The 27,502-nt window shown below is 36.7% G+C and overlaps 1 protein-coding gene across 1 annotated transcript in view; it reads right to left on the minus strand.

Annotated features, from left to right (window-relative positions):
• The window catches only part of LOC134803921 (potassium channel subfamily T member 1), a 137,047-nt gene extending 110,219 nt beyond the window's left edge, over nt 1–26,828 (minus strand). The window contains exon 1 of the mRNA XM_063776738.1: nt 25,794–26,828. Within this exon, the coding sequence (XP_063632808.1) occupies nt 25,794–25,990 (197 nt within the window). The 5' untranslated portion in view covers nt 25,991–26,828. The remainder of the gene's footprint in view (nt 1–25,793) is intronic.
• Between the last annotated feature and the right edge of the window lie 674 nt (nt 26,829–27,502).

Here is a 27,502-nt window from a genome sequence, read left to right on the forward strand (position 1 = left end):
GTGACATCTTTAAGAGTGATGAATGCGAGATTAGAGGTAAGGCTGTAGTGAAAGGTGTGGAAGAACGAGGCATTTATAAAATAAAGTGCTGTTCACAGGGTTCTGCGCTTTCATCTGCAACTGCAAGTGACCAGCTAATGCAGTGGCATCGGAGGATGGGGCATCTTGGTATAAAAAACCTCAAATTACTCAGAGATAAGATGGCAACAGGGGTTAGTTTTCCTAACACTTTATCTAAACTTGAGTGTATACCCTGCATCATGGGAAAACAGACAAAACAACCCTTTATAAAAAAAAATAAAGCGACGCGAAGCACTGAGGTGCTAGGTCTGGTACATTCAGACGTCTATGGAGGTTCCTTCAGTCAGTAAGGCCCGATATTTTTTAACGTTTATTGATGATTTCACTCGAAAAACTTTTGTATATTTTCTAAAACAAAAAAGTGAAGTGTTTGAAAAATTTATGGAGTTTAAAGAGTTTGCTGAGAATCAAAGTGGGAAGAAACTGAAGATCCTTCGCACAGATAACGGCACAGAGTTTGTCAATAAACAGATGGACAACTACTTGAAAAAGTTCAGGATACAGCATCAACTGACAGTTGACTACACGCCAGAACAAAATGGCGTCGCCGAGCGCGCAAACAGGACGATATGCGAAAAAGCAAGAAGCATGCTGCATGACTCCGGTTTGGCTAAACGTCTTTGAGCAGATGCAGTCCGTCATGCCGTTTTCTTAAAAAACAGGTCACCAACGCTAGCGGTGAAGAATATGACACATGAAGAAAAGTGGTCACGGTGGAAATGTGACCTCAGCAATGTGAAAATCTTCGGATGTAAAGCATTTATGCATATCCCTAAACAAAAAAGGAGAAAGTGGGATCCCAAAAGTAAAGAACTGATCTATATAGGCTTCTGTGACAACTCCAAAGCTTATAGATTAGTGAACCCCACTACAGGCGAACTGCATAAGGCAAGAGATGTGATATTCTTCGAAAATGAAATACATCATCAGCGTTCGGAAACAAATAAGCATCCGGAGGAGATACTTAATATGTCTGAAGAAAGTCGACACCCCATCAGAACATCGTTGAACCTGAGAAAAGGCTAGCAAAGGCTGTTTTTTGTTCTTTGTTGATGTTTTAATTTTACATAATAAATTAGTACTAATTTATTATTTAATATCTTTTTTATTCACAAGGGACTCTGCGTTACCAGTAGTGATAATATTATGTGTAATAATATCATAGCTGCGTCCTTAACGGATTTATTTCGTACCCACTCGATTGAACATGGAACAAGCCTCGGACTGGATCAAAGTCGCGGTCCGGTACGTTTAGGTAGAAAAACACCGCGAGCCCTTACAAAGCTCTGCTTTTTGCTAGTATTTAATCCAAGTCATCAATAGTATTAATATAGCCGCAGATAAAATCGTTCTGAAATACTTTGAGCCAGGCCACACTTTCATGTCGGCAGACTCCTTCCACCACAATGATGAGCAATCACTTCAAAAAATGCGAAAAGTGTACGACTTTGGAGATTTTACACGAGCCGTAGAGCTTGCAACCTCAGGAAAAGTGCAGGTAAAATCTATGGATATATCCGATTTCTATGATTTCAACTCTCACATTTCTCTAGTGAAGTTGAATGATAACCGTGGAAATCGAGTCTATTTAAAAGACATTGTCGAAGTCATGGTACAGAGGGGGCAATATTGTCTGTTTTACAAAAAAGATTTCGAGTCACAGGAATACGACAAATTAACATGTCTTAAATCTAAAAAAAATCCCTGATGCACCAATGAAAACTGTGCCTAAAGGTGTGAATTTAATCAGGAAACAGAATCTCATCAAAAACTGGGGCAACTGATGCCCAAAAATAGACTTCTGTTTTGGAAAAAAATACCTGTTACTGCAGGCTCAGGTGAACAGGAAGATTATGTGTTTGAAGACAGTGAAGATGTATAAGTTACATATAGATGGCTGTGAATATTTTTATTACTAGTATTTTTATGAGAAAAAAAGCTGGAACTTAATACTTTTCTATGACAAATATGTAATTTTTATTGAAATAGTTACAGATTAGATTCATTTGTAGCAAGTAAATAAGGTTACCAGCCATGAAGATTTTAAAAATGTTTTTATTGTAATAATGGTTAACTTTATATAAGATGGATGTGAAAGCTTTTTATTACAGTGTTTTTATTCAGTTACCTTACCACGACTTTGACACTGACACATTCGCTACCGTCTGCCTAAGTTACTTTCTATACATCATCGCACTTACGAACGAGATGTATTGTATAGAAAGACAAGCACACGCTAGCGAATATGTCAGTGTCACGTCAGTGTCAACCTTGTGGTAAGGTTACAGCATGTAGATGAGAAGATAAAGATCTCATTTTTATTGAATTTGTATGTGACGTAGTCACAAATTAGATTATATTAAACCTGATTACTCATGTATAGTCGATGACTGTTCAACATGTTAAACTCATAATTATTATCATTATAATATTTGTTTCATCGACTATATATACGGGTTTAATACACTTAACTAGATTTTGCCCTGTGCGCGGGGCCCGAGGGCTCCGCGGTGCGCGTGTTGTTTGTTGTTGGTACAGTTGTTTGTGCTGTTGTTTATGGTAATGTTGTTGGTGCTGTTGTTGGTATTGTTGTTTGTGCTGTAGTTTTGTTTTCCAAAGAGAAAAAGAAATGAAGATGTACTTTTGCTAGAAAGATAAGGTCCGCATGCGAGCACTTCATTCCCGCATCTCGACCTTTGGCCTCGCGTGCTTGGGAACTCGTAAGGGACGCTCCGGGCCTTCGGCCCTACGCGGAGCTCGGCCTTCGGCCTTCGGCCTCTATACGACCGTACTAAAGTCAAACACCCCACGAACCTCCTTCTGGGAGAACAATTATGTCAATCAATCATCGGATATGTCAGGGTCTAATGGAAGTTTTGTTATTAAAGCATATTAGATTTTTGGCCATGGATGTTTTTAAAAAGTCTGATGTTTGTAATTATGTGTTTGTTTGATTTTTACATAAGTACGCTGTGAAAGCTTTTTATTACCAGTATTTTGATTCAGCATATAGACGAGATAAAAGTCTGAAACTTACTTTTCTAAGACAAAGATCTCATTCATTGAATTTGTATGTGACATAGTCACAAGTTAGATTATATTAGTCTTTAGGAATTGGTTATAAAGATTAAGTGCCATGGAGAAAAGTCAGATTTTTGTGATACTCTACGGGTTACTGCTACTTAGTAACAGATACTTATTTTAATTTCTTATGTGTAATACAATTGCACTTTAATGCTTGATGTGAATTACATTTTTTCATATACATTGGTGTATTATTTATAAACATACCTAATTTGTACCACGACGTGTTGGTATCTCGAAGAACTCAATCAATATATATACTAATTAAAGTACAATAAAAACTTAGGAATACTGTACTTTAGCTTGCAATTAATTCAAATAGTTATAGTGTACTAGGGTTGTTTACAGTAATCAGCTTTTTTACTGCACTTTATTCTGCATTTGTTGTGTTTTTCCTTCATTCCGAGGGTAAAGTAAAACTATGAAATTTTGAAAAATAGCAATAATTTATTTAATCATTGTTAAAATAAAACAGTTTTCACGTATTCGTATTTCATGTATTCCATGCCATATTTTGACATTCAAGCATTTGTAAATAATCATCGAGTTCACCAAAAAAAAAAACGGTTTGAAAGGGTTTTTTTTTTTGCGTTTTTCTCGAAACTCACTTTTTGCACTTACTGTTGTTTAAGTATTGCACGGCAGAATTGAGCAGCTGCGGAATAAATGTGGTTAATTTTTATTATTACATAAAAACGATTTTTCACCCCACGTTTTGTGTACAATCATGTGTAATTGCTGTTTACATAGTACGATTTTTTTTTTGTGTGACATTGTCATGTTCGCAACCCGCAAATTTTCTTGTAGTATTTGTCAGCAGTCGTAATTGTTACTCGAGAGGATTGGGTAAATTTTGTCCAAACCATATGCTTTACGAGGTCCCAGGATGAAATGTGTTCCTTATTAAAGCACTAATTAAACACATGTGTAATTTTGAAATAAAAATATAATACAAAAAAAAACGGCTAAGTAAAGTTGTCCCTAGAATAAAATTAACGATACAGTCTTTACTGCAAATCGCGCTCTAAAAAGTATGAAACAAGATAGAATACTTATCTGAAATTATCAAACAGGAAATATTAATAATGTTATATTTTTTTTATAAATTATATACAACGTAATATAATTTACTATTTTTTTAATATATTTACAGAGATTCAGAGGATAGCCGTGGTCGTATGCCACTTTACCTTAAAGTTTATAATCGTGGCATACGACCACGGCGATCCTTTGAATATCTCTGTAAATAGATAAAAAATGTAGTAAATTATATTACGTTGTATATTATTATAAAAAAAATATAACATTATTAATAATTTCAGATAATTTCAGATACCTAAGTATTCTATCTTGTTTCATACTTTTTAGAGCGCGATTTGCAGTAGTCGGGTTTAAGTTTTTGAACTTATTTTTTATTTCACCAATTTAGGGGAAGGCAATACATTTCTAATAACGCTGAATCCCTTTTCTAGTTTTCTATTATTTTCAAGTTCACTAAAATGTTACAAAAATGTTCGTTCGAACACAAACAGTAATAAGTAGGTAGGTACATAATTATATTCTCTGCCATAATTCTCTGCTAAAATCAGTACCCTCTCTGGGTCAATGTCAAAAAACAATCAGCGATGCTTGGAAGCCGCAAAAAATATCGGCTCTGTAAAATTCAGATTCTGCGTAGCATTTAAAAATAATTACTATACTAGTTTAGGAAATCAGCCAACTGATGAATTTACTCAAACCGTTGCCGTCGTTGCCGAACTTTGCTGCTGTGTTGGTCAAATTATGTACTTTGATTTGAATCGCATTTTTTTATTCAGTTTATTTTAAAACGTACGAAGGTAGGTAAGGTACTATCAAGCGAAAAAATCATTATATTACGTTAGATACACTTAACGGCGCTCGCTTAAGCGTGCTGCCCCGCGACCTGGATCGGCTCCAGACGGCTGCCTAATACAAGTGCGAACATATACCAAAGCCTGTTCTAGTCGGTAAGTACGGAAACACTTTGGATAATTTTAAACCGGTTCTTAGATGCAGTCAAACAGAAAAAAATTGACAACTTTTCCCTCATTTTTCATTTTTGTAACAGGCTTCAATGATTAATGATTATTTACCCACCGAACATTATTGTCGTGCGTGATATGCCTTCACACGTCGTCATTGGAAAAGCCTACAAGGGGTGAAAGCCCTAAAAACTGGCTATGTTCAATATACACGGTGGGCGAAATAGATAGCGACACGACAACAAACGAACGGTTTTGTTTCTTTTAAATTCTACAATTGTCTATGATGGGTAGTGTTGTGACTAAAGTTTGTGATATAAACCCGCTACACACTACCCAACCCACGCTCTGTACCTACTATCGCGGTTATAAAATACATCAATACATCATTCTTAAGTACTAATTTGTCTTCTGATCGTGATTAAACAAATTAAAAATAAGTTACTACTTGTTTTTTACTTTTGGTATTTTATTATTCGATATGGTTTGACATAAGTAAAGTATTAAGTAGGAGTCTTGCCCATCACTAGTAAATTCATCACGCAGAGACAATTTCAATATGGCAGTTTGTTTACATAGTTAGCAAGTTCTATTGAAATAGACTTTAGTAAATTCATCATTCAGAGACAATTTCGATATGGCGGTTGTTTACATAGTTAGCAAGTTCCATAGAATGACATGTGATTTTTTAGGGGAAGACAAGAGGGTAGACGCCCGAACGATAGAGATTTTTGCTTTTGGATCACTTCAACGACTTTCTTATGGTGTAATTAGAATAATGATGTGTCTCCTGTAAATTGTGACCAACGTATATCAATATTCAGAGTGAACATTGATCCGAGGGAATTGTTGATGGCTAATATGAACTTATAGTCAGTTTTGTGTGAGGAATGGGGTCGCTATAAGGGGAGGTTAGGAGACGACTATGAAGCTCAAGAAATCGCGAAAAAAAAATCAGCTTATCTATATAAAAACATTGACTCTGATTCACCGAAATGTATGAGATAGTAGGTTTTATTTCGCGGTTTTTGGGTTGGCCTCATAGTAAAAGTTTTTCAGTATGGCCTACTTATTCACCCCTCAGAGTTTAGTCAGTGATAGCAAAAGCACAGTTACAGCACCTATATATTCAGGGACACATGCCGTCTGAAGGTCAAACCATCTGGTGTAGCTATTAAAGAAAGCGATGGAAATGGAAAAATCCATAATCTAAAGGAATCGATTAGAACGCGCGATAAAGTACCTACCTACCTCCCTACTACTGGACCAGTATTCGCTTTACAACGAATGTCCACAACATTTAGGAGGATGTGGATCTGCACAAGATTAGGGAAATATCTTCGTATTTTAATCTGTAATTAGGTAAGTAAATAATTAAAAATTTTATCTCTCCTGTCTTAAAATAAATCTAAATTTTAGAATACCTATGTTACTTTTCGGAGGATCTAAGTTTATTTAGATTTAGTTGTTACCTACTTTAATTTCACAACTTATTCTGTAGCATTCAATATACACATACAGGGCGTCCCACGGCTATGCCACATGGAATGGAGGGAAAGTACCTTGAATATTGTAGAACATTTTACTGAAAGAAGACATTATTTTAATTTAAAAATCAATTTAAACTGCATTCGTAGATTTTTAAATAATTACATGGTTGAACCGGGAATCGAACCCCCTACACCAGAAAAAAATTACCCTGTAGCTTAATCATACCGATCGAAAGGCTTAATCCTAAGGATTATTTTTTGCTGAATAAAATAGAGTCAGAAATAAAAGGAAGACCATGAATTTTAACATTTACGCGTTTTTCGGCAGATTCAGGATACGGCGGAAACTTGATTGGACAGAAACTCGATTTGTTGCATACAACCAGGTACCTTACTAATTATTTATCTCTTTATCCTTGTATCATGCACTTAAATCATAAAAGGGAAATGATGCGTACTTCTCAAGTGGGTACTGATTCATTAGTAATAGGTACTTTAAACTTTAAAATGATAATGTCAGTTGTATGTCCTTAGGGGCTATTCATAAATTACGTCATTTCAAATTAGGGGGGGGGGGGGTCTGGACATCGGATGATGGTAGCATGGCGTAGGAGGAAACGGGATCATTCGAAGCATGATTTTTGGATGATTTTAGGGGGGAGGGGGGGTCAAAAATCGACAAAAATCGATGACGTAATTTATGGACAGCCCCTTACGGCAAATGTCAGCTTTTAATTTTTCTGAACAAAATTTCACATCAAATGTTAAATTTCATGGTCTTCCTTTTATTTCTGACACTATGTTATTTAGCAAAATATAATCCTTATGATGAAGCCTTTCGATCGGTATGATAAAGCTACAGGGTATATTTTGGATTATTATGTGATCGATAACACAAACGCAATTCTTCCTATTCGCGATTCCCGTACAATATCGATTCCACACAACTGCAGTTTACTACATTCGTGATTCCACACAGTTGTTTTATTTAACTATGCAATCGAGATTCTTCCTATTCGTGATTCTACACAATATTTTTTCGACGCAACCGCAGTTTACTACATTCGTGAATCCATACAGCCGTTATTTTAACGCAATCGGGATTCTTCCTATTCATGATTCTACCCAATATGGGTTCAACGTGACTGCAGTTTACTACATTCGTAATTGCACTCAGTTGTTATTTTTACACAATAATATAGCGTTTCATCTTAATCAATAAATTCATACTTTTAACCCGGCCGCAATCATGAGGCGCTGGTAGGTGGGTAGGTTCTTTTAAAAAATGGATATAAATATTATTTTAGAGGTGATCGCAAAGATGGTTCCAACTGGAGATGCGTAAATACGACGGCATGCAGTGTGTAACGTCCACTGTTATCGTGAGGGGGCTTGCTCAGTAAAACACAAGGTTTAGTTCCGTCCACGCGCGACACGTCCACCCCCTGCGCGATCTACCCACAGACAGACGCGACAGCGGGCGCTTCGCCGTGCACATTTATTTATGTATACATTACATCTCTTCCTTTTTATAATGATTTATTTATTTTACATTTTACAAGAGACGACACGTACTAGATCCATTCTAGATAGGTTATAGTTTAGATATCAACTAGTTCTCTTTTGCAGCGCAATTCGGGGAACCAATCTCACTCTTACGTTAGATAGCGTAAGATCTATTAGATGTGAATTGGATCTCTAAGTCATATCCTGAGGAAATTGTTCAAGAGTATCTCCAGAATCACGCAAATGTCATATTTGACAGGTTAGATCCTAAACATATCGTTATCGTATCTTGGTGATGTCTAAAAGATATCTAATAGATGTCTATTTCAAAATCCGAATCGGGCCCATATCGGGTTGGTGCATTCCATCACTCTTTGTTCAACTTTGAGCCTCTTCATTCCGCACATCGTTAGTGTTTTACTACTTCTTTTTTTTTTACAAAATGTTAGGTCCCTTTTCGCGGTTTTAAATCAGTTTCCTTTTATTCTAATATTTATTTATTTCAATAATATAAATACGTAGGTACATACAAAACGGTTACATATCAGAATACCGAAAACTGATTTACCTAATGTTGAATCACCTATGCTTGATTCACCTATTTTTAAATTACCTATCAATCATTTTACCTAAACATTGACTGACCTAAGTTTATAATACCTAAGCTTAAATAACCTAATGGACGAAATACCTAATGCACGATATACCTAATGCACGTTTTACCTACTGCACGTTTCACCTAAAGCTATTGTACCTAATGCACGAATCACCTATAGCTGATATACCTAATGGACGATACACCTAAAGCTGATATACCTAATGAACGATGTACCTAAATTTGATTTATCTAATGGACGAAATATCTAAAACTGTTAAACCTATCGCACGAAATATCTAAAGTTGATATACTTCCTGCACGCATTACCTAATGTCGATATGCCTAATGCACGGAATACCTAAAGTCTATATACCTAGTACAAAATTCATATCATTTTGCCGAATGATCAAGTCGCAACTCCACCCAATAAATCGTATGATTTCCCAACTTTACAGTAGAAACTGTTTGTTTGGATAACAACTTAAAAATACACTTTTTGAAACGCTTCTTTTTAGGTAGTAGAATGATTTCTGAAGTCTAATACAAAATTAGTTATCTTATCTTATCAAAAACTTAATTTTTGTAAGTTAGCATCATGACGATGAAATAACAGTCGGTTTTGGCACTGTTTGGTCGCAGTTAACTTAACACGCTCCTCCTCGCTTTGCTCGTCGTCGCACCTATCTCGACTCTGGCAAATGACTAGACCTTATATTATAATAAAAAATAGTAAGTCAATTGAATGATTTGGCTAAAAAAATGATACCAAATGTTGTAAGTATGTCCTAATAATATTTTACTAAACAATAATTATATTTTTGATTTTTGGTACATATTTTGTTCACTAAGTGCATCGAGTTCAGGTATTTCGTGCATTAGGTGTATCGAATTTAGGTATTTCGTTCATTAGGTATGTTAACTTTAGGTTATATTGATCATTAGGTATACCGACTTTAGGTAATTCGAGCAGTAGGTATGTTAACTTTAGGCAATTCGATCATTAGGAATACCGAGTTTAGGTATTTCGTGCATTAGGTATATCAACATTAGGTGTTTCATGTATTAGGTATATTAGCTTTAGGTATTTTGAGTATTAGGTGTTTCAACTTTAGGTAAATCGAGCATAGGTATTCTGAGCTTAAGTAAACCAATTGTAGGTGAAACGTGCAATAGGTAATTCGTTCAATAGGTGTTATGAGCTTAGGTTAATTGGTCATTAGGTATTTAAAAAAATAGGTGAAACGAGCATAGGTGATTCAACATTAGGTAAATCGATTTTCGGTATTCTGATATGTAACCTACAAAACTTAAGAACTAAAACCCGTTCTGAGCCATGCCGGATCCAAAGGTCCCCATCACACTTGCAGCGTTACCCCGCTGTATGGCGATTGTTATTTGTTATATTCTAATTGTTAATAACTCGGAGTTTATCTTTTTAACCTTAATTGCCGCCTTGGCTAGGCCGCCAGTATAAGTTTTTATTTTGTATTTGTGCTCACGAATAAAATTATTTCTATTTCTATTTCTAATTGGTACATACTTTCTTTTGATGCTTACACATTTCTAGGTATTGTCATTAGCATTGGTACAAGCTATGTACATACAAGTTTCACAAAATTAAACCTATTTTGTGAATTTACAATAAAATTTGTAACCTAACAGGTTGTTTCGTCGCAATTACGCCTTGTACTTACATGTAGTACATTACTTATTGGCAACAACCTGAATGCCTTGGTTTTACTTGACTTGTTTGATAATACCGTATATATAGATATGATGCAATTTATAATACTCATACATAGTCCAATGTTAAGTTAGGTAGGAATTTTATACTATTTGTTACAGTAGATACCACAACAAGTTGTTTAGTTACTTAATTTTACTTGTGTATAGATAGGTAAGTTATTTTAGCAAACACTGTTGTATATAAATAATTATATTTTTACTATTCAGGTTTTTAGGTATGTACTTATAATGATGTTCCTACCTAATTGACCGTTATTATTATAAATAACTTGCATTGGATATACTATTTGATTATCATTTTTAATTAGAATACTTGCTGAATACAATATTGACATATTCAAATATGGTATATCGGATGTAATGTTCAGGGGCCTTATTCGAGATGTACAACTGTCAGACTTTGCATCTACATCAAATCAAGCCTTGATTCCATCAACTGTGGATAATACCATTTGGTACAACCAAAACTCATCTCTGAACTCGGTGGTTCGGTTTGGTTTGGTTGTCACCTAACTGTAGATTGCCAATGTCAAACGTATTCGACAACTCATAATTCTTCCCACAGCAACGGGATATGTATTGTTTATTAGGATATTTTTCCCTTTTTATGGCCCAGTAACCATGACAGTGCTATCTCAATTAGTCCGATACACTAGACAGTGTGCGAGCTTTCGGTATTAACAGCCTCTTAATATAGCAACTTAATATTACTTATGCGATGCATGCATGTTAACTTTTATGCTGGTGTTGGAAACAACTTTAATACCTGCTTACTATTTGGAAGCTGATCTTTTTTCATGATTATGATTGGTATAGAGTACTCATTTGACAAGGATTACTGTCACATAAATATTATTATTTTATAGAGGTAGACATATTGTTTCCATTCGGTCCAATTACTTTTTTTTTAGTCTCAAACTCAACTAGGCAACTATAATTCGGATCTGAATATTGTTTTTTTTACACAATAGTTGTAGTCTGTATACATTATCACAAGATTCACAAGTATGCTAATTCACCGCTGGTCAACTAGGAGTTCCGCTGTTAGTACTTGGTGCACTCACAACTTCTGAGACGAATGTAAACTCAAACAGTTTGATCAGTTACTGTATTACGGTGGGAAGCATATTTCCATAAAAAGGTAGTATTTTTCTCATATTCAAAGAAAAGATGCCAAATTCAAGGTGTAAAATGTGTCGAACAGACACTTTTCTGTTGTCTCAAAACTTCAGGTTTCACGTATCGCCACTGATTTGATTAGTGTACGTCGACTTTTATCGGTATATATTAGTCCTAGTGCAGCTTTGCGTTTTGAAATGGCTTTTACAGACACGTTTATCACATGCATGCACATTATGTCTTTTAGGGGAAGGCGGCGCCATTATCGCAATCCTATTTACCTGTTCGTTATGTTTGCCCAAACTCATTCAGTTGCCTTCTATCGTAATAGTTGAATTTGTCCTAAGATCACTTATCTATGGAACTCAATCCGTAGGTATATATCTGGGACAGAACAACCAAATAGGTTCCGTATGCAAAACTGGCAAGTGCGTGCTACTCCTTAAAAAGTCTTTCGAAAATTGCTGACGTAGATATACTTTTCTTACTTCGAGAGTATTATCAGATATTGTATAGAAGTATGGGGTAACGGCACTAACATAACTATGTACTAACTTTGCCAAAACATTACGAATTATTGCTGGATCTAAACACAATGTCATACCAGTCACTCATCGCAATATGTTTATAGACAACAAAATCTTTATAATTACGCCATTGTATTTATACCGCATATATGTTTTTGTCTATTAATCAAAATAACTATAATAAGTTGAAGAAACCCATGACTTCAATCTCAGAAATAAATCTAAACTTATTCAAACTAATTCAACTGTGTATACCTACTTCAATAACAGCATTTTTTAATTAAGTAAGTACAGACATGAAACCATGTAGTGATGTAAGAACCTTTGACATAAAAGGGATTATTTCATAAATAGGCCATATTGCAATATTTTGCTAATGTATTTAATTAAACTGATTATTAATAAGTTGTGTAGGTAGTTGACATTTCATCTATTTTTTACTTTTACTTTTTATCTTTGTTTTATTTTGCTGAACTTTATGGAATCAGTCAGTAAATGTAGAATTGTATATACTTAATATTTGACCTAGAAGCAATTAATGTAAATATTGTAAATATGTATTTGCATGTACGTGTACTTAACGCAAATAAAGAATCTGAATCTGAATCTATTTTCACTAAATCCCATAGATTCATTAATTTCCGCGGAGGCGCTATTCCTACGATATGATCGATAAGATCGTTTCCTTTTCCGCATCGAAATCACATTTAAAATCATTAGAAATAGATAACATTCGAAATTTTCCAAAATTCGGTTCTTGTTGCACCTCCTAACTACCGAGTTTATATACTTAAAGAGTTATCGAAGTTACCTAACGTGTAGCAAACATAACGAACAGCACATATACATAATATTGGACCCCATAGCATATACAAAAGTATATGTGGAACTTGCATAAACTGTGATACTATAATTGTATCATTTCTAGTTTATGAGGAACTCGCATGCCACAGTTCGGCACTGTAATTTTATCATTTGCAGTTCATGTGGGACTCGCATGAACTGTGGCACTATAATTTTATATAATTTGCAGTTCATGAGGAACTCGCATAAACTGTGGCAGTATCGGTAATTTTACCATTTGCAGTTTATGAGGAACTCGCGGGTCTATTTTCAAATTGGCATTTTTTGCTGTCCAACGGCTAAAATTCGAAGTCCGTAGGACTAAAAGACTGGGTATGTATATATTTTCATTCAATGTATTATAAGCTTTAAAAAAAATGTAAAACTGTACCTTAAATATTATTAGTTTCTGACAAAATCGCATTTGAAGTTCCAACAACGGCGAAATTTGCCGTTTTTCGCGTGTCCCAGTGGCGGCATAGCCCAATAAAAAAATCATAACTTTGGATGTAGGCAACGTATTATGAATAACTTGGCATTTTTATAAAGAGCATTTTCTAGAGAATTGGTTTAATCCTTTCGATAAATTAATGCGTTATTTAATAAAACAAGGGAAGCCTTTTTATCGTTGTCCCGCGCGGCACTTGTTTTGTTATGACTTAAAGATACCCCCCAAAATCTTCTTTGTCTATTGAATATCGGTTAGATTAAATTCATTACGCAATAGTGCGGTTAGTTGGGCGTCGATTGACATCGAGTGTGGACGCGGAAACAGTTTAATTTAAGTATATGAAAAAAGGTAAGAATCTCTTTCGATATATTTTGGTACAACTACAATGACATTTGTATGGACGCTTCATATGTTGGTACACAGTCGAAATAAAAATGTGTATTTTATAATAATAGTTGCAATTATAGTGTTAAAATATATCGTAAAATATATAAGTGAATCGGTTGTATTGTGTAGGAAATTTCGCTAATAAATATTATTGGCGACATTTGTATGGCGACATTTATACGGCTATTTTGACCGCACAAATGTCGGTTGTGGCATACAAATTTCGACATAGTGCCATACAAATGTCGAAAAGGTGCCATACAAATGTCGCTAGGGTCTTATAAATGTCACAAAAATAATAAATAGTGCCATAAAAAATTAGATACTGCCATAGAGTGTCGAAAAAATGAAAAATTTGCCATACAAATGTCAAAAAAACACCCTCTTCAAAAATTGACCCTCGCATAAACTGTGGCATTTTACCATTTGCAGTTTATGAGGAACTCGCATAAACTGTGGCACTATCGGTAATTTTACCATTTGCTGTTTATGAGGAACTCGCATAAACTGTGGCACTATCGGTAATTTTACCATTTGCTGTTTACACAGACCAACCCCTATAGACCGAGCTTATAGGACGACTCGCGGTCACCGCCCGTATGGTGTATAGGTCAAATATAAGATTGTTCGCGCGCCGCTCCGATCAGTTGCGCCCAAGGTTACGACCTGTTAGCAGTATGCACGAGTCTAAGAAAATAAATCGTAAACTATTGAATTCATTGGGAAATCATGGGATATTGCAGCGTAAAATGGTGTGGCAAGTCATCTAAGACATCTACTTACGAAACAGATGGAATAACATCCCACAGGAAAGTCAAATTCATTATTTCATTGAATAATGTTTCTTGTCCGCGGGGTTCATTTTATACTGGTCAGCAAGCAGTGGCGAATTATGTCCGTCTCTTTTCGTTAACTTGAAAATGCAATGCGCTATCCCTTTCCCTTTCGACTAGTGATGTGACGATGATGGTTTTTCAGTTGCGGAAACTTCGTGCTTCGTCATGCCGTATTGTACCATTTTAGACATAATATATAGGTAACATGTTGTGTAAGTTTTTTTAGAATCCTTTAGGCCAGCGGAGCAGTTAGGCCGCATGTCACGAGATTGGCCTGATGATGAACTTCAAAGAAGTGCGAGGGAACTCGGTGTTGGTTTGTGATAGACATATGTTGTATGGGTTATTTAGAATCCTCTAGGTGAGCAGTTAGGTCTCATGTCACGAGATGGACCTGATGATGAACTCCAAAGAAGTGCGAGGGAACTCGGTGTTGGTTTGTGATAGACATATGTTGTATGGGTTTTTTAGAATCCTCTAGGTAAGCAGTTAGGTATCATGTCACGAGATGGACCTGATGATGAACTTCAAAGAAGTGCGAGGGAACTCGGTGTTGGCTTGTGATAGACATTTGTTGTATGGGTTTTTTAGAATCCTCTGGGTTAGCAGTTAGGTCTCATGTCACGAGATGGACCTGATGATGAACTTCAAAGAAGTTCCAGGGAACTCGGTGTTGGTTTGTGATAGACATATGTTGTATGGGTTTTTTAGAATCCTCTAGGTGAGCAGTTAGGTCTCATGTCACGAGATGGACCTGATGATGAACTTCAAAGAAGTGCGAGAGAACTCGGAGTTGATTTGTAATAGGCATATGTTATTGGTCCATTTGAATATGTTTTCAATACAACCTTCTATGACCTTAATAAAACGGACAAAAGAAAATAATTGTATGAGATTTTGGCGACACTTTTTTCTCGTATCGAAAGAGATTGCGATTCTGAGTGGAAATAATATAAAAATTCTAAATTTTAAAATTCAAGTTCTGGGTACTTTAAACAGAAATGACCTAATATGTTAAGTAAAAATTTCAGGTACATTGTTAAATTACTTAATGAAATATTAAATTAATCAATATATTTATTAAGTAAGTTTACTCTAAGTATACTAAATTGGTAACAATTTTACCACAATAAAACTCGATATCACTGGTAGCAGAACTGGTAATGAACATGTCCCATCCCTACACTTACACGTGTCAGCGCGCCATGTTTGAAACGACCAATCGCAACGCCGTGAGCACCCCTCCCGCACCTCACAGTTTGGTGATTTGCGTCGGGAACAAAATGGCCAATATTAGGTTTCTAGAGGCGGTGTTCTGTGGCTGTTTATGAGGAACTCATCTAATATTCACAGGCACGTTTATGTTGATGTGTCAACGTATCCATGTAGTAACGTAGCATAGTAACGATGTCAACAACATCGTCAACAATTATTAAGCGCGATTGATTATTAATTATGTTGACACATCACATATTACCAACCTATGCAGGTTTTATTTTGGTGAATATTAGCTAACACTTATTTTCACGACTATTTCCATCGACAGCTATCAGTTTATTTCCTTATTTTTCCTTTTTGCTTTATAGAAGCAAAGCACGAATAACATCTATTATGCTGATTTGGTTAATTAACTCGAATACGTACCCAGGTACACGTAAACAGGTGTCATAGCAGCTGATCAGTTGATTTTTATTTAGCCTGATGCTAAATAAAGCCTGTACACACAAGACAAGCCTATTGTAAAGAGTACACTTGCTATCTATTTACATAACGTCCAGTTAACGCTTATGTTATGTGAACTATTACTAATTAGTTGCAGTTCATTCGATACACTTGTACCTACCCTCCTAAAATGCTACCGTGAACCCAGATAATGTTTCAGCAACCGTTATGCAGACAGCATCAGCGGTATATCTACCTATAAATTACTAGTAAACAGACATATTTAGCACTTCACAGTAACATGCGCGACGGCTTAGGTACATCTATACTCGCTCCATAATAGTTTTACACGCTTCTTTAATTTACCGCAATGCTTATAAAAGTCTACAATTATAACCTAATTTACGGTACTTGGCTTAATTGTTATTCACTAATCTGTCCCTGCTAAAACAATAACATTAAATAGTGTTTAAACTGAATTGGAACGCTGAAATGCTACTAAAAACTAGTAATCCTGCTAGCGAACAAAAATATTATTTCCTCGGCCGTAATATAGCCTAGATATCACCAGATATTCTCCAGATACTCTGCTCAAGTCTAAATGATGGGTACCTAATTACCTATTCATACGATTCAATACCTGTGCCACTTGGCCAATTATCTTTCTTCCTTTTATTGAAAAGAAAATAAATTTAAACTGATAACTTTCGTTGGTCATTTTAGTCATTTATTTTTTGGATTTTTTCTCACGTTTTTATCCTCGTCGCCAATGTAACGTCCACTGTTATCGTGAGGGGGCTTGCTCAGTAAAACACAAGGTTTAGTTCCGTCCACGCGCGACACGTCCACCCCTGCGCGATCTACCCACAGACAGACGCGACAGCGGGCGGTTCGCCGTGCACATTTATTTATGTATCCATTACACAGTGCATCAATAACCATTGCTAAACGAAGTCATGTCCTGAGGCAGAGTACTCATACATGTAAGCCTAATGATTTTAAAAATAAAATCGATATCTGCCTTGACCACTGCAGATCGAAAGTAACAAAAACTGATGAGGCCGATACAAAGAGTATACGAAAAGGAATTAGAAAGCCTAAAGGAAAAGGCATCAGTGAGGGAGTCACAATACATTCCAGACTTTACATCAGTAAAGGATTCTTTGTACAAGCTACAACTTTTTTTGACACCCAATGCTTTATACCGTACAAAGCATTGGGTGTCAAAAAAAGTTCATTCGATAAAATTGAAGATATTATACTACCCGAAATTATATGTGAGGACTTCTTAATAAGCGACAAACACAACATGTGTTTGCAACACCGTTAGCCAAATAGGCAATTAAAACGTCCACGATTTTATTGGGTGATGGTACCTTCAAGGTAACTCCGTCACTATTTTACCAGCTGTATACGCTACATATCGATTTGATCAAAAATAATGAGAAAGGTATTACAATTGTCCCTGTGATTTATGCTTTGCTTCCGAACAAATCAGAAAGAACATACGAACTACTATTTTCAATTTTGAAACAAAAACTATCGCTAAATATTAAACATTATAAAAGTGCCTACGAAATTTCAGTGACAAAAGGCTTAAAAATGTGGTAATAAAAGGATGTTTTTTCCATTACCAGCAAGCTATCTGGAGACAAGCTGTAAATCTCGGAGTAACTGAACACCCAATGGGTGAAAACATTACTCGGCAGCTTTGCAAATTGGCATTATTTCCACCATCAGCTATACCTGAAGGTTTTCGCTGTGTTGAACAAACCATGTCTGATGTAGAAGAATATGTTAAGTTTGAAAAATACTATAGAGAACAATGGATGAATAATACAAAAGCCGAGATGTTCAGTTGCTATAATGAATTGAACCAAACGACTAGTGCTTTAGAAGGGTGGCACCATCGAATCGGAGTGAGATTTGGCCGTCACCCAAAGCTATTTTTATTTATAGCAAATTAATAAAAAGGCCAAATATCAAGATTTCCGAATAAAGCGAAACCTAGGAGGGACAAAACAACGAAAGAAACGACGAACTCATAAATTTACCAGGAAACAGATATAATCGAAAATTATGAAAACGGAGGTGTAACTATAGAAGAAGCTTTGAAAACTGAGTGAGAACGATAATTTCAGCTTTGTAGATTATGATAGTTCTGAACCAGAAACAGAAAATATTGACCCGGACACAAATGTCAGGTCAGACCAACACTTTGGTGATCGTTTGGACAATAGCGATTCATTACTTCAAAGGGTTGCTGGTCGTTTGGACAAAAGTGATTCTTCACTTCATGGTGTTGCTTGTCGTTTGGACAAAAGTGATTCTTCAGACCAAGACGTTGGTGAACGTTTGGACAAAAGTGATTCTTCACTTCAAGGCGTTGCTGGTCGTTTGGACAAAAGTGATTCTTCAGACCAAGACGTTGGTGAACGTTTGGACAAAAGTGATTCTTCACTTCAAGGCATTGCTGGTCGTTTGGACAAAAGTGATTCTTTAGACCAAGACGTTGGTGAACGGAAAAAGTGATTCTTCACTTCCAGGCGTTGGTGACAGTTTAGACAAAAGTGATACTTCGGACTATGATATATTTTAGAAAAAATGTGGCTTATTAAGTTAATTTTGCTATTTAACTCATGTATTTTTAGTCACTCTCGCGACATGGTTCGGAGAACCTAGGTCTATTTTTTTCAAGCACTAGGTGCGCCAGTCGCGCAGCGCGCTGGGCGCGTGATGAGCTGATGAGATAACCGATTGGGGGTGTACTTGCGCTGTCGTTGTAGGTGGGCGGCGCGTGGCTATCGTGACCGCTAATCACGCACTGTTAGTGCTGCCATCTGACCTTCCAACCCAGAGGGTAAACTAGAACTTATTGGGATTAGTCCGGTTTCCTCACGATATTTTCCTTCTCCGTAAAGCGACTGGTAAATATAAAAAAAACATATATCGGACATACAAAACTCATTGGTACGAGCCGGGGGTTTGAACCCGTGACTCCGGGTTGAAAGTCGCCCGCTCCCACCGCTAGACTACCCACCTACCAGCGCCTCTTGATTGCTACCGAGTTAAAAGTATGAATTTATTGATTAAGATGAAACGCTATATTATTGTGAAAAAATAACAACTGAGTGCAATTACGAATGTAGTAAACTGCAGTCACGTTGAACCCATATTGGGTAGAATCATGAATAGGAAGAATCCCGATTGCGTTAAAATAACGGCTGTATGGATTCACGAATGTAGTAAACTGCGGTTGCGTCGAAAAAATATTGTGTAGAATCACGAATAGGAAGAATCTCGATTGCATAGTTAAAAAAACAACTGTGTGAATCACGAATGTAGTAAAGAGCAGTTCTGTGGAATCCATATTGTATAGGAAGAATTGCGTTTGTGTTATCGATCGCATAGTCCTATTTTTTTTTCTCGTGTAGCGGGTTCGATTCCCGGTTCAACCATGTAATTATTTAAAAATCTATGAATGCAGTTTAAATTGTTTTTTAAATTAAAATAATGTCTTCTTTCAGTAAAATGTTCCATCTACAATATTCAAGGTACTTGCCCTCCATGTGGCATAGCCGAGGGACGCCCTGTATAGTCTGTCAAACAACTTTGTCAATAGAAAAAGGCGCAAAATTCAAATTTTCTATGGGCCAATGACGAAATTTGCCGTTTTTTTTTCTTCTGGCGGAAATGGCTTGACAGACTATAAGCGCACAGGGCGGAGACTTGGCGGAGACGCTATAAATCAAAAATAATTTGCCTATATATGTGTCAACGGCACGTTGTACAAATGTACACGCGTCATTGTGTGGGTAAGTTGCTTAGGGCCGACTCTCGTGCGTGCGGCGCATGGGGAAGGCTATGGCGACCACCTACATTCGTGTGAAGCCACCTTTACAAAATAACCAAGGCAAGCTGTCGAAGCTTGCCGAGGCAGGCCGAAGTGACACGACGAGCCGCCGGCCGCTTTGGATAATTCGATCGAAATCCGTTAACAAACAAAATGTAGGTATATGTTTTATTTCTCTCCAATTGTTGAATTGGCTTTGTCAGTTTATAGTCCTGCATTTACTTTGCTTTTTAAAACGCCATTATTAAATTTTAGGTTTATTTACTTATATTTTGTGTTTTGGGTATTGGAAAACTTGATTATTTATTTCTAAAAATTGACAAGTACCCGTACATAACACAATAGGTACATCGGCATTTTGAAAGTTGCTAACCGAACTAAGAGTACCTACGGCAGAAGTCCGCCAGATTTCTATCGCGGGGCAAGGTAATTGGTGTCGAGGCGGGGCGGTGCGTGGCCGTTCTGATAATATGAACTAAGTACTACAAACTTATTCTGTGATACTGGTACAATCTATCTATATATATATATATATATTAATAATACCTTTAAACGAACAATTTTTGTTTATATTTATTTATTTATATGTACATAAGTATATATATTTCGGGGATCTTGGAAACGGCTATAACGATTTCGATGAAATTTGCTATAGGTATGGGGGTTTTTAGGGGCGATAAATCGATCTAGCTAGGTCTTATCTCTGGGAAAACGCATTTTTGAGTTTTTATATGTTTTCCGAGCAAAGCTCGGTCTCCCAGATATTAATAGTAATTAACGATACAAGTGCGAAAAATATAAAATTCGCAACGTGAGGCGAAAAATTAAAACACGACCGGAGGGAGTTAATTTTTAAAAGTTGCGTTTTCAAAGCAAACGAAAACTGGAAATAAAGCCGAAGCTAAAAAGCATTCTTCAAAAGAAAATGGGAAATTACGTAAACATATAAGAATTATAATAATTTTAGGTTTAAATGTTTCTTGAATAAATTTAAATAAAATTATTGCGTGGAAACGCGGATCTAAATTAATAATCAATAAATAACATAATATTAAACTAATAAATCGCATTATTGGACCCAGGCAAACATTATATTAGATGACCAGTATGATATTATTGTGATCCATGGGCTAAATTTGGTCAGAGCAGATTAGATTGGGGATAGATAGTGAGGCTGCTTGGCACACAGCAATCTAAAGGCTGTGATTGCTCCACACAGCTGGCTATACAGAGAACTAGGTGGATATAGAATCTTCGCTTCAGAGTGAATACTTTAGTAGAGGTGAACCGACGCAATCGGTGCCCGGCCTTGTAGGTACCTTTGTCCATCCGGATATCTAAGTCATGGTTAGGTATAATTCGCAGCAGTTTCTTTTTATTTTTGAAGTGAAAATTTCTTTAGCGACGCTGTGCACTTTTTGTGATGGGGAAAAAATGATAAAGTCACGACAGGTAAGATTCGTAAGACGTAAGACGGACACGTGACCTGATCGAAAAACTGTTACAATGTCATTGAGTTTTTCTTTATTGATTTAAATGCCAGCTAGTGAGTTTACCTCTAAATGGCACTAATATAACTCGAGTACTAACAGTGATGTGCTTAGGGGTTTCAAGTAATGCGACGAAATAACACTAGATGGCGTTAACCTCAATTATACATAGTGCTGCAGACATTTTGCACTAGATGGCGCTGTTAATTATATTTTTGTAAACTCGCGGGAGCGTAAGACGTAAGACGTACGACGCTTCGTAAGACGGACACGTGACCTGATCGAAAAACTGTTACAATGTCATTGAGTTTTCACTTCTGTCGGCACTCCCGGAGTGCAACCCGTTGTTTATTTTTATTCTCCGTACCTGGTCACTTTGCAGCTCATTTTGGCGATAATTAAACGAAACGCTGTTCGTTTACTTATTTATCGCCTGAGCGGCATTTCGCACAGAAAAATGTCTTACTGTTCTTCTTGTAATTATACAGGATGACCTTAGCCATTGGACAAACCCTGAAATCCCACGTCGGGTTACTTCTCAGAAATGCTCTAACGGTAATATTTTTTTAATTAGAAAAAATGATAAAAAAATTAATTTTCAAACATAAGTTATTTGCAATAATCGACAACAAAAAGAAACATACTGTATTAATCATTGGCAGTGCTTTTGACAATTTGTTTGAAAATGTGCGGCAATGATGACATTTGTCAAAAGTCACAATCTTATTAATGTCATAAATAACAAAGATAATCAAAACGGTCGAAGAAGGTTTCATACTATTTATTACCTCAGGAGCTACTAACAGATACAGGTTGCTCCAAAGTAAAAAAAAACGTAATTTGTTAATTTCTTCGTAACCGCTACACCGATTGTTATGATACTTTGTATACTGGTTCTAAATACCCTAATGCATATGTACATTTCGGCTTTGTCTAACTTTGTCTGTCTAGGGACACCCTGTATAGTATTTCAATATTTATTTGTACACTCGAGAGCAAAAGTTCCGGGTCACTAGCATTTACTTGAATATGTCGAAAATGAATAAAGCTAGTATTGAAATAAATTTAACCTTACAGAATTTTTTTTACTAATAGCATATTTAGTTTAAAAAGATAAAGTAATAATGGCGTTCATTTGGTTGCAAAATGAAAAGGGAATATATTGACCTTTTTATACTTACATGTATAATTATGACACATTTTAGTAGGTACTTGATATTACCCACATGTGCTGCCCGCACAGCTGCAATGCGATTCGGCATGCTGTATTACCAAGTTTGTGAAATAGGTACTGTTGGAGAATGTTCTCCCATTCCTCTACCAATGCATATAATTATTCGAAATGTAATTGAAGGGGGATATCGTTAGATATGTCAGTGTCAAATGTGACGTTTCTTCAAACAAAAACGTCAGTTTTGACACTGACACATCTAATCCTAGGTCTATTAACCGAAAAGTTAAAATCGGGCAGTATTGCTGTTTCTCGCTGGCCTCTCAGAATCTTCCAGTATTGTGAGGATCCTCGTACATTCCTCGAGTGTAGTAATTATGCCTACTACTTTTATAATGACCACTGGATATCTGGGAGACTTTATAAATACATTTTATGACAGAACAAAAATAAAAGCAAAGACAGTTGCGAAAATTAGAAGTTCTTATTTATAAAAAACCGATTTTATCGTTTTTTGTTTTTGATATCAATGGTCACGTCATATCACGTCAATCAATAAGTTTTTATACGTTTAATTAAGGGTTATTAATTTCCCTATAAGGTTCAATTTGTTTCAATACGCTAGGTTTATTCGTTTTCGAGATATTCAACTAAATGATAATGACCCGGAATTTATTACTCTGGCGTATATTAAGTAGTTTTCATGTGTCAAAACATATGAGTAGGTACTAACTAACCTACTAACATTATACTTATTGAGTGGGTACTAATTTTGTTAGTAACAAGTGTAACAACAAGTACCTATAACAGAGTTATATCAGGTGAACCTAAGTTCTAAGGGCTCATTTAGACGATGCGAGAACTCGTATGCGAGTTTCATTACCGTACGGTTTTTGATCGGTCGGTTGAATTAGACGTAGGTAACCAACAGTCCGCAATGTAACTAAAATCGCATGCGAGTTCGCGCGCCGTCTAAATCAGCCCTAGGCTCGGGCTTGGTGAGTGATAAAAGTTCACCATAGTACTTAGCTCAACTATAATTTCTTTGCATATTTATTTTATTTAAGTTTATTTTGAATATTCCATTAAGTAACTTATTAAACACATACCTAATTTATTATTGTTTTGACATTATGTAAAAATGAATGCTTTTGTTAATATTAATTTCCTTTTTAGGGTTCCGTACCCAAAGGGTATAAACGGGACCCTATTACTAAGACTCCGCTGTCCGTCCGTCCGTCCATCTCATGAACCGTGATAGCTAGGCAGTTGAAATTTTCACAGATGATGTGTTTTTGTTGCCGCTATAACAACAAATACTAAAAAGTACGGAACCCTCGGTGGTCGAGTCCGACTCGCACTTGTCCGGTTTTTTCTTACTATTAAGTAATGTGAATATTGTAACTATTGTACCTAAGTGATTTTTTTTTGTACTTATATTTATATATTTCATACACAATTAATATTGTTAATGAATAAATAACTAAACTAAAACTAAACTTAATGAAACAATGCTTTCTGAGAGCAAATTCGAGGGACGTCGGCGTCGACGATTTGAAATGAAACCTACTTTTGGAAGTCAGTTAAATATATTAAAATGTAGGCTACATGGAGGATCTGTTACGTGATTGCCAACTTTTTAATTTTGCCTACATTTCGAAGAGTTAGTATAACTATGTTCATTTTGACTACTTTTCAACTCCTCTATACTGATTATAAGGATGAGGAGGACAGTAGTAAGTAAATACTGATGCTCGCGAGTCTCAAACACAAAAGCGCGGCAAGCGAGTGCGGTGCGCCGTGCTCAATGCTGATTTTAGCGATATTTCCGCCCCAGTTCCTTCATAACATAAGCATTGCTCTTCGAATAAAGTGAACGAAAACTGTATGACGCAAATGGCGTTCATTTTATGTCGATTTTACTAGGATTTTTTTTTTATTGTTTAAATAGTCTTAATGAAACTTACTCGTAGGTACATACTTTTCTTTAGTTTTGAACTACCTATTAAAAATGTTAAAAATTACTTCTAATCCCAATATTTTGAAGAACCAAGTAGGTACCTAAACTAAAATGCAAATGCTTTATGTTTTTGAACCTATCGTTCAAAACAATAAAAAACGGAATGAATACTTTATATGAAAAGACATTTTGGATATTAGATAGATAGATAGATAGAATACTCTTTATTGGCACACCTCAGTAAAAAGATACAAAAGAAAAGAACAATTGATTAAATGTAGACAAATAAATCACTCTGCGAAACGTTCGTTGTCTGCGAATCGATAATCTGCTAAAAATTTCTCGGCGAATCATTATAGGTACCCGATGTTCGTTGAGAAAGAATGCCTACATCATATAATACATTCACCTTTTACCGTATGTATTTATAATGTTTCCTATAAATGGATAGGTACCTATATTTAGTAGACACATAAAGCAAAGTACGCGCCAGCCTTCGATTAAAACAGCAATTTGTATGTGGTCTAAGGTTGAAAGTGTAACGATTGTACTAAAGCTCTTGCGAATTTAAGCAAGAGTTCCGAATTGCGCATGCTAAGAAGGGTCCGTCGCGGCAGAATGCGTCAAACATATTTAGCGATACTAATGGCGCTTGCTTAATTCCCTAATAAAAATAAGGTATTGGTGAGTGGATGTAGAAATCCCCTTTACTAAACGCCCTTTATGTACGTCTTCCTGTCTTCTACTTATACCTCGTAGGCGTAGCACAACAATATTTGTTTTACGTTCCTCTTAACACTGAATTGTGAACAGCATGGTAGCCTTCCTAAGTAATACCTACTCAGACCTGACGTTTCAATGGTAGGTACCCAAAAATCTCGTTTACACTTACCTGTATTATGTAGTGACTTCTTTAAACAACAATTTGTCATGAGTGTCATGACGATTTACGAAGAGAATACGTAGGTAATTTATTTAGGACTTACCTTTCTTCAAAGCGTATGCTGGATCGGCTGATATCACTCCAGGCGCTCATCGACCGTCCTCGGCCGCGGTGGTACGTGGCGGTGGCGGCGGTTGCGGTGGGACGTCTCTCTAGTTCCAAGTCGGGGGGGAAGTTGACCTTAGCCGAGCCCCGCGAGGAGGGTCCCTCGGCAGACTCGCCACCACCTGATAGCTCCATCTCGAAAGCGGTGTACTCGGGCGCGTCCTCCGGCTCACCCTCGCTGCCGTCGCTCGCGGCCGAGAGCGCCTCGTAGCCGTACCCGGGGCGGACGCCGCCGGCGGCCGCGACGCCGCCCCCGCCGCGGCCGCATTCGGATCCCGCTCCTGACAGTCTCGGCGATGCTTCTATTCGACTCAATGACGATGCTTTTACAGATTGCCCGCGTACAGTAGATGGTGAACCTCTTGCCGGAAAATGGTTTGAATAACGTAATTTACTATGGCGAAACGTGGTGCCGCCTTATCGCTTCCTTTCGTCAGACGATTAGATTGAGTTCAACTTTAAATCACCAACAAACTGTTCCACGTATTATTTCCACTGCGTTGCACTTTCAAACTCAATAGAGCACAGTTAAACTCAAAAGAGTAAAGCAGCGTTACTCGTAATAAAGAGTAGGTACGAGTGAATTACTAAAAAATATGTTGCTACAACTGCATACTATGCACAACAACAATGAGACGGAAAAGCTCACGAACGTTCGTGCGAGCTGTCATCGCGTATTTGTGACTTTCGATCCGTAGCTGTAGCTGACACAAAGATTACTGTAACAATGTGAAGAAAGTAAAAAAACGTCAATAGTGTAGCGACGCCGACCATAGCCTGAGTGGCGTATTCGACTAATAGTGTACCTTTGCGTCGCGGAGTCGTAACAAGTTTTGTTAATGGGAGGTTACCAAACAACACAATTGTATAGATACTACTTAGGTTTCATACATAAAATTGTTGAAGCGAAGTGAGCAACGGTTTGCCTGTCGACCAGCGTGAAGTTCGGCCGAGTGGCGTGAGGCGGGGCGGCGGATCAATGTTGCGACCACAGCGCCCCTCACGCGAACTTCCCGCGCCACCTGCCGGTGCGGTTCTAATCTCCCTTGCCATACATATTTAATTAATACTGTGCCACAATGTTGTATGTCGTCATGAACTTACTTTACGATTCAAACAAGTTACATTCTCGAGCGTCATTATGTTCTGTCCTAAACATAGGTAGTAGGGTTAGTAATAAGCGCATTGAGTATGCACGTTTGTCTTATAGGCGATGCCGCTTGGCATGATTGTTCAAACAAAGCTGGACGGCTACCGTGAAAATCGAAAATCGTCAATTGCGGGCATTTTTCTCTGTCACTCTAATTACGCCTTCATTGGAGTAAAAGAGAAAGATCCCCGCAATTTGCGAATTTCTGTTTTCGCGGTAGCCCCTCAGATTTGGTCCGGTAGCCACGAGATCGTACCAAAAAAAAGGGGGGGGGGGGGGGGGTGAAAGGGTCGACTCCCCAGGTCCAATCTATGTTACATTTCTTCCTGTTCTTAGCAACTAGGGGAAAGTTATATATCATTTTCGTATAATTTAGGAACGAGTTATATTTGAAATAATTATTATAGTTACCTTTCCATACAAATAAAAAGTGTTTTTTATCCAAAAATCGTAAATGTTATGTTATTTTTTGAAGCAATATTGGCTGTTACAATCAT

Source organism: Cydia splendana, chromosome Z (genome assembly GCF_910591565.1).
Source record: "Cydia splendana chromosome Z, ilCydSple1.2, whole genome shotgun sequence".
NCBI classification, from domain to species: Eukaryota; Metazoa; Arthropoda; class Insecta; order Lepidoptera; family Tortricidae; genus Cydia; species Cydia splendana.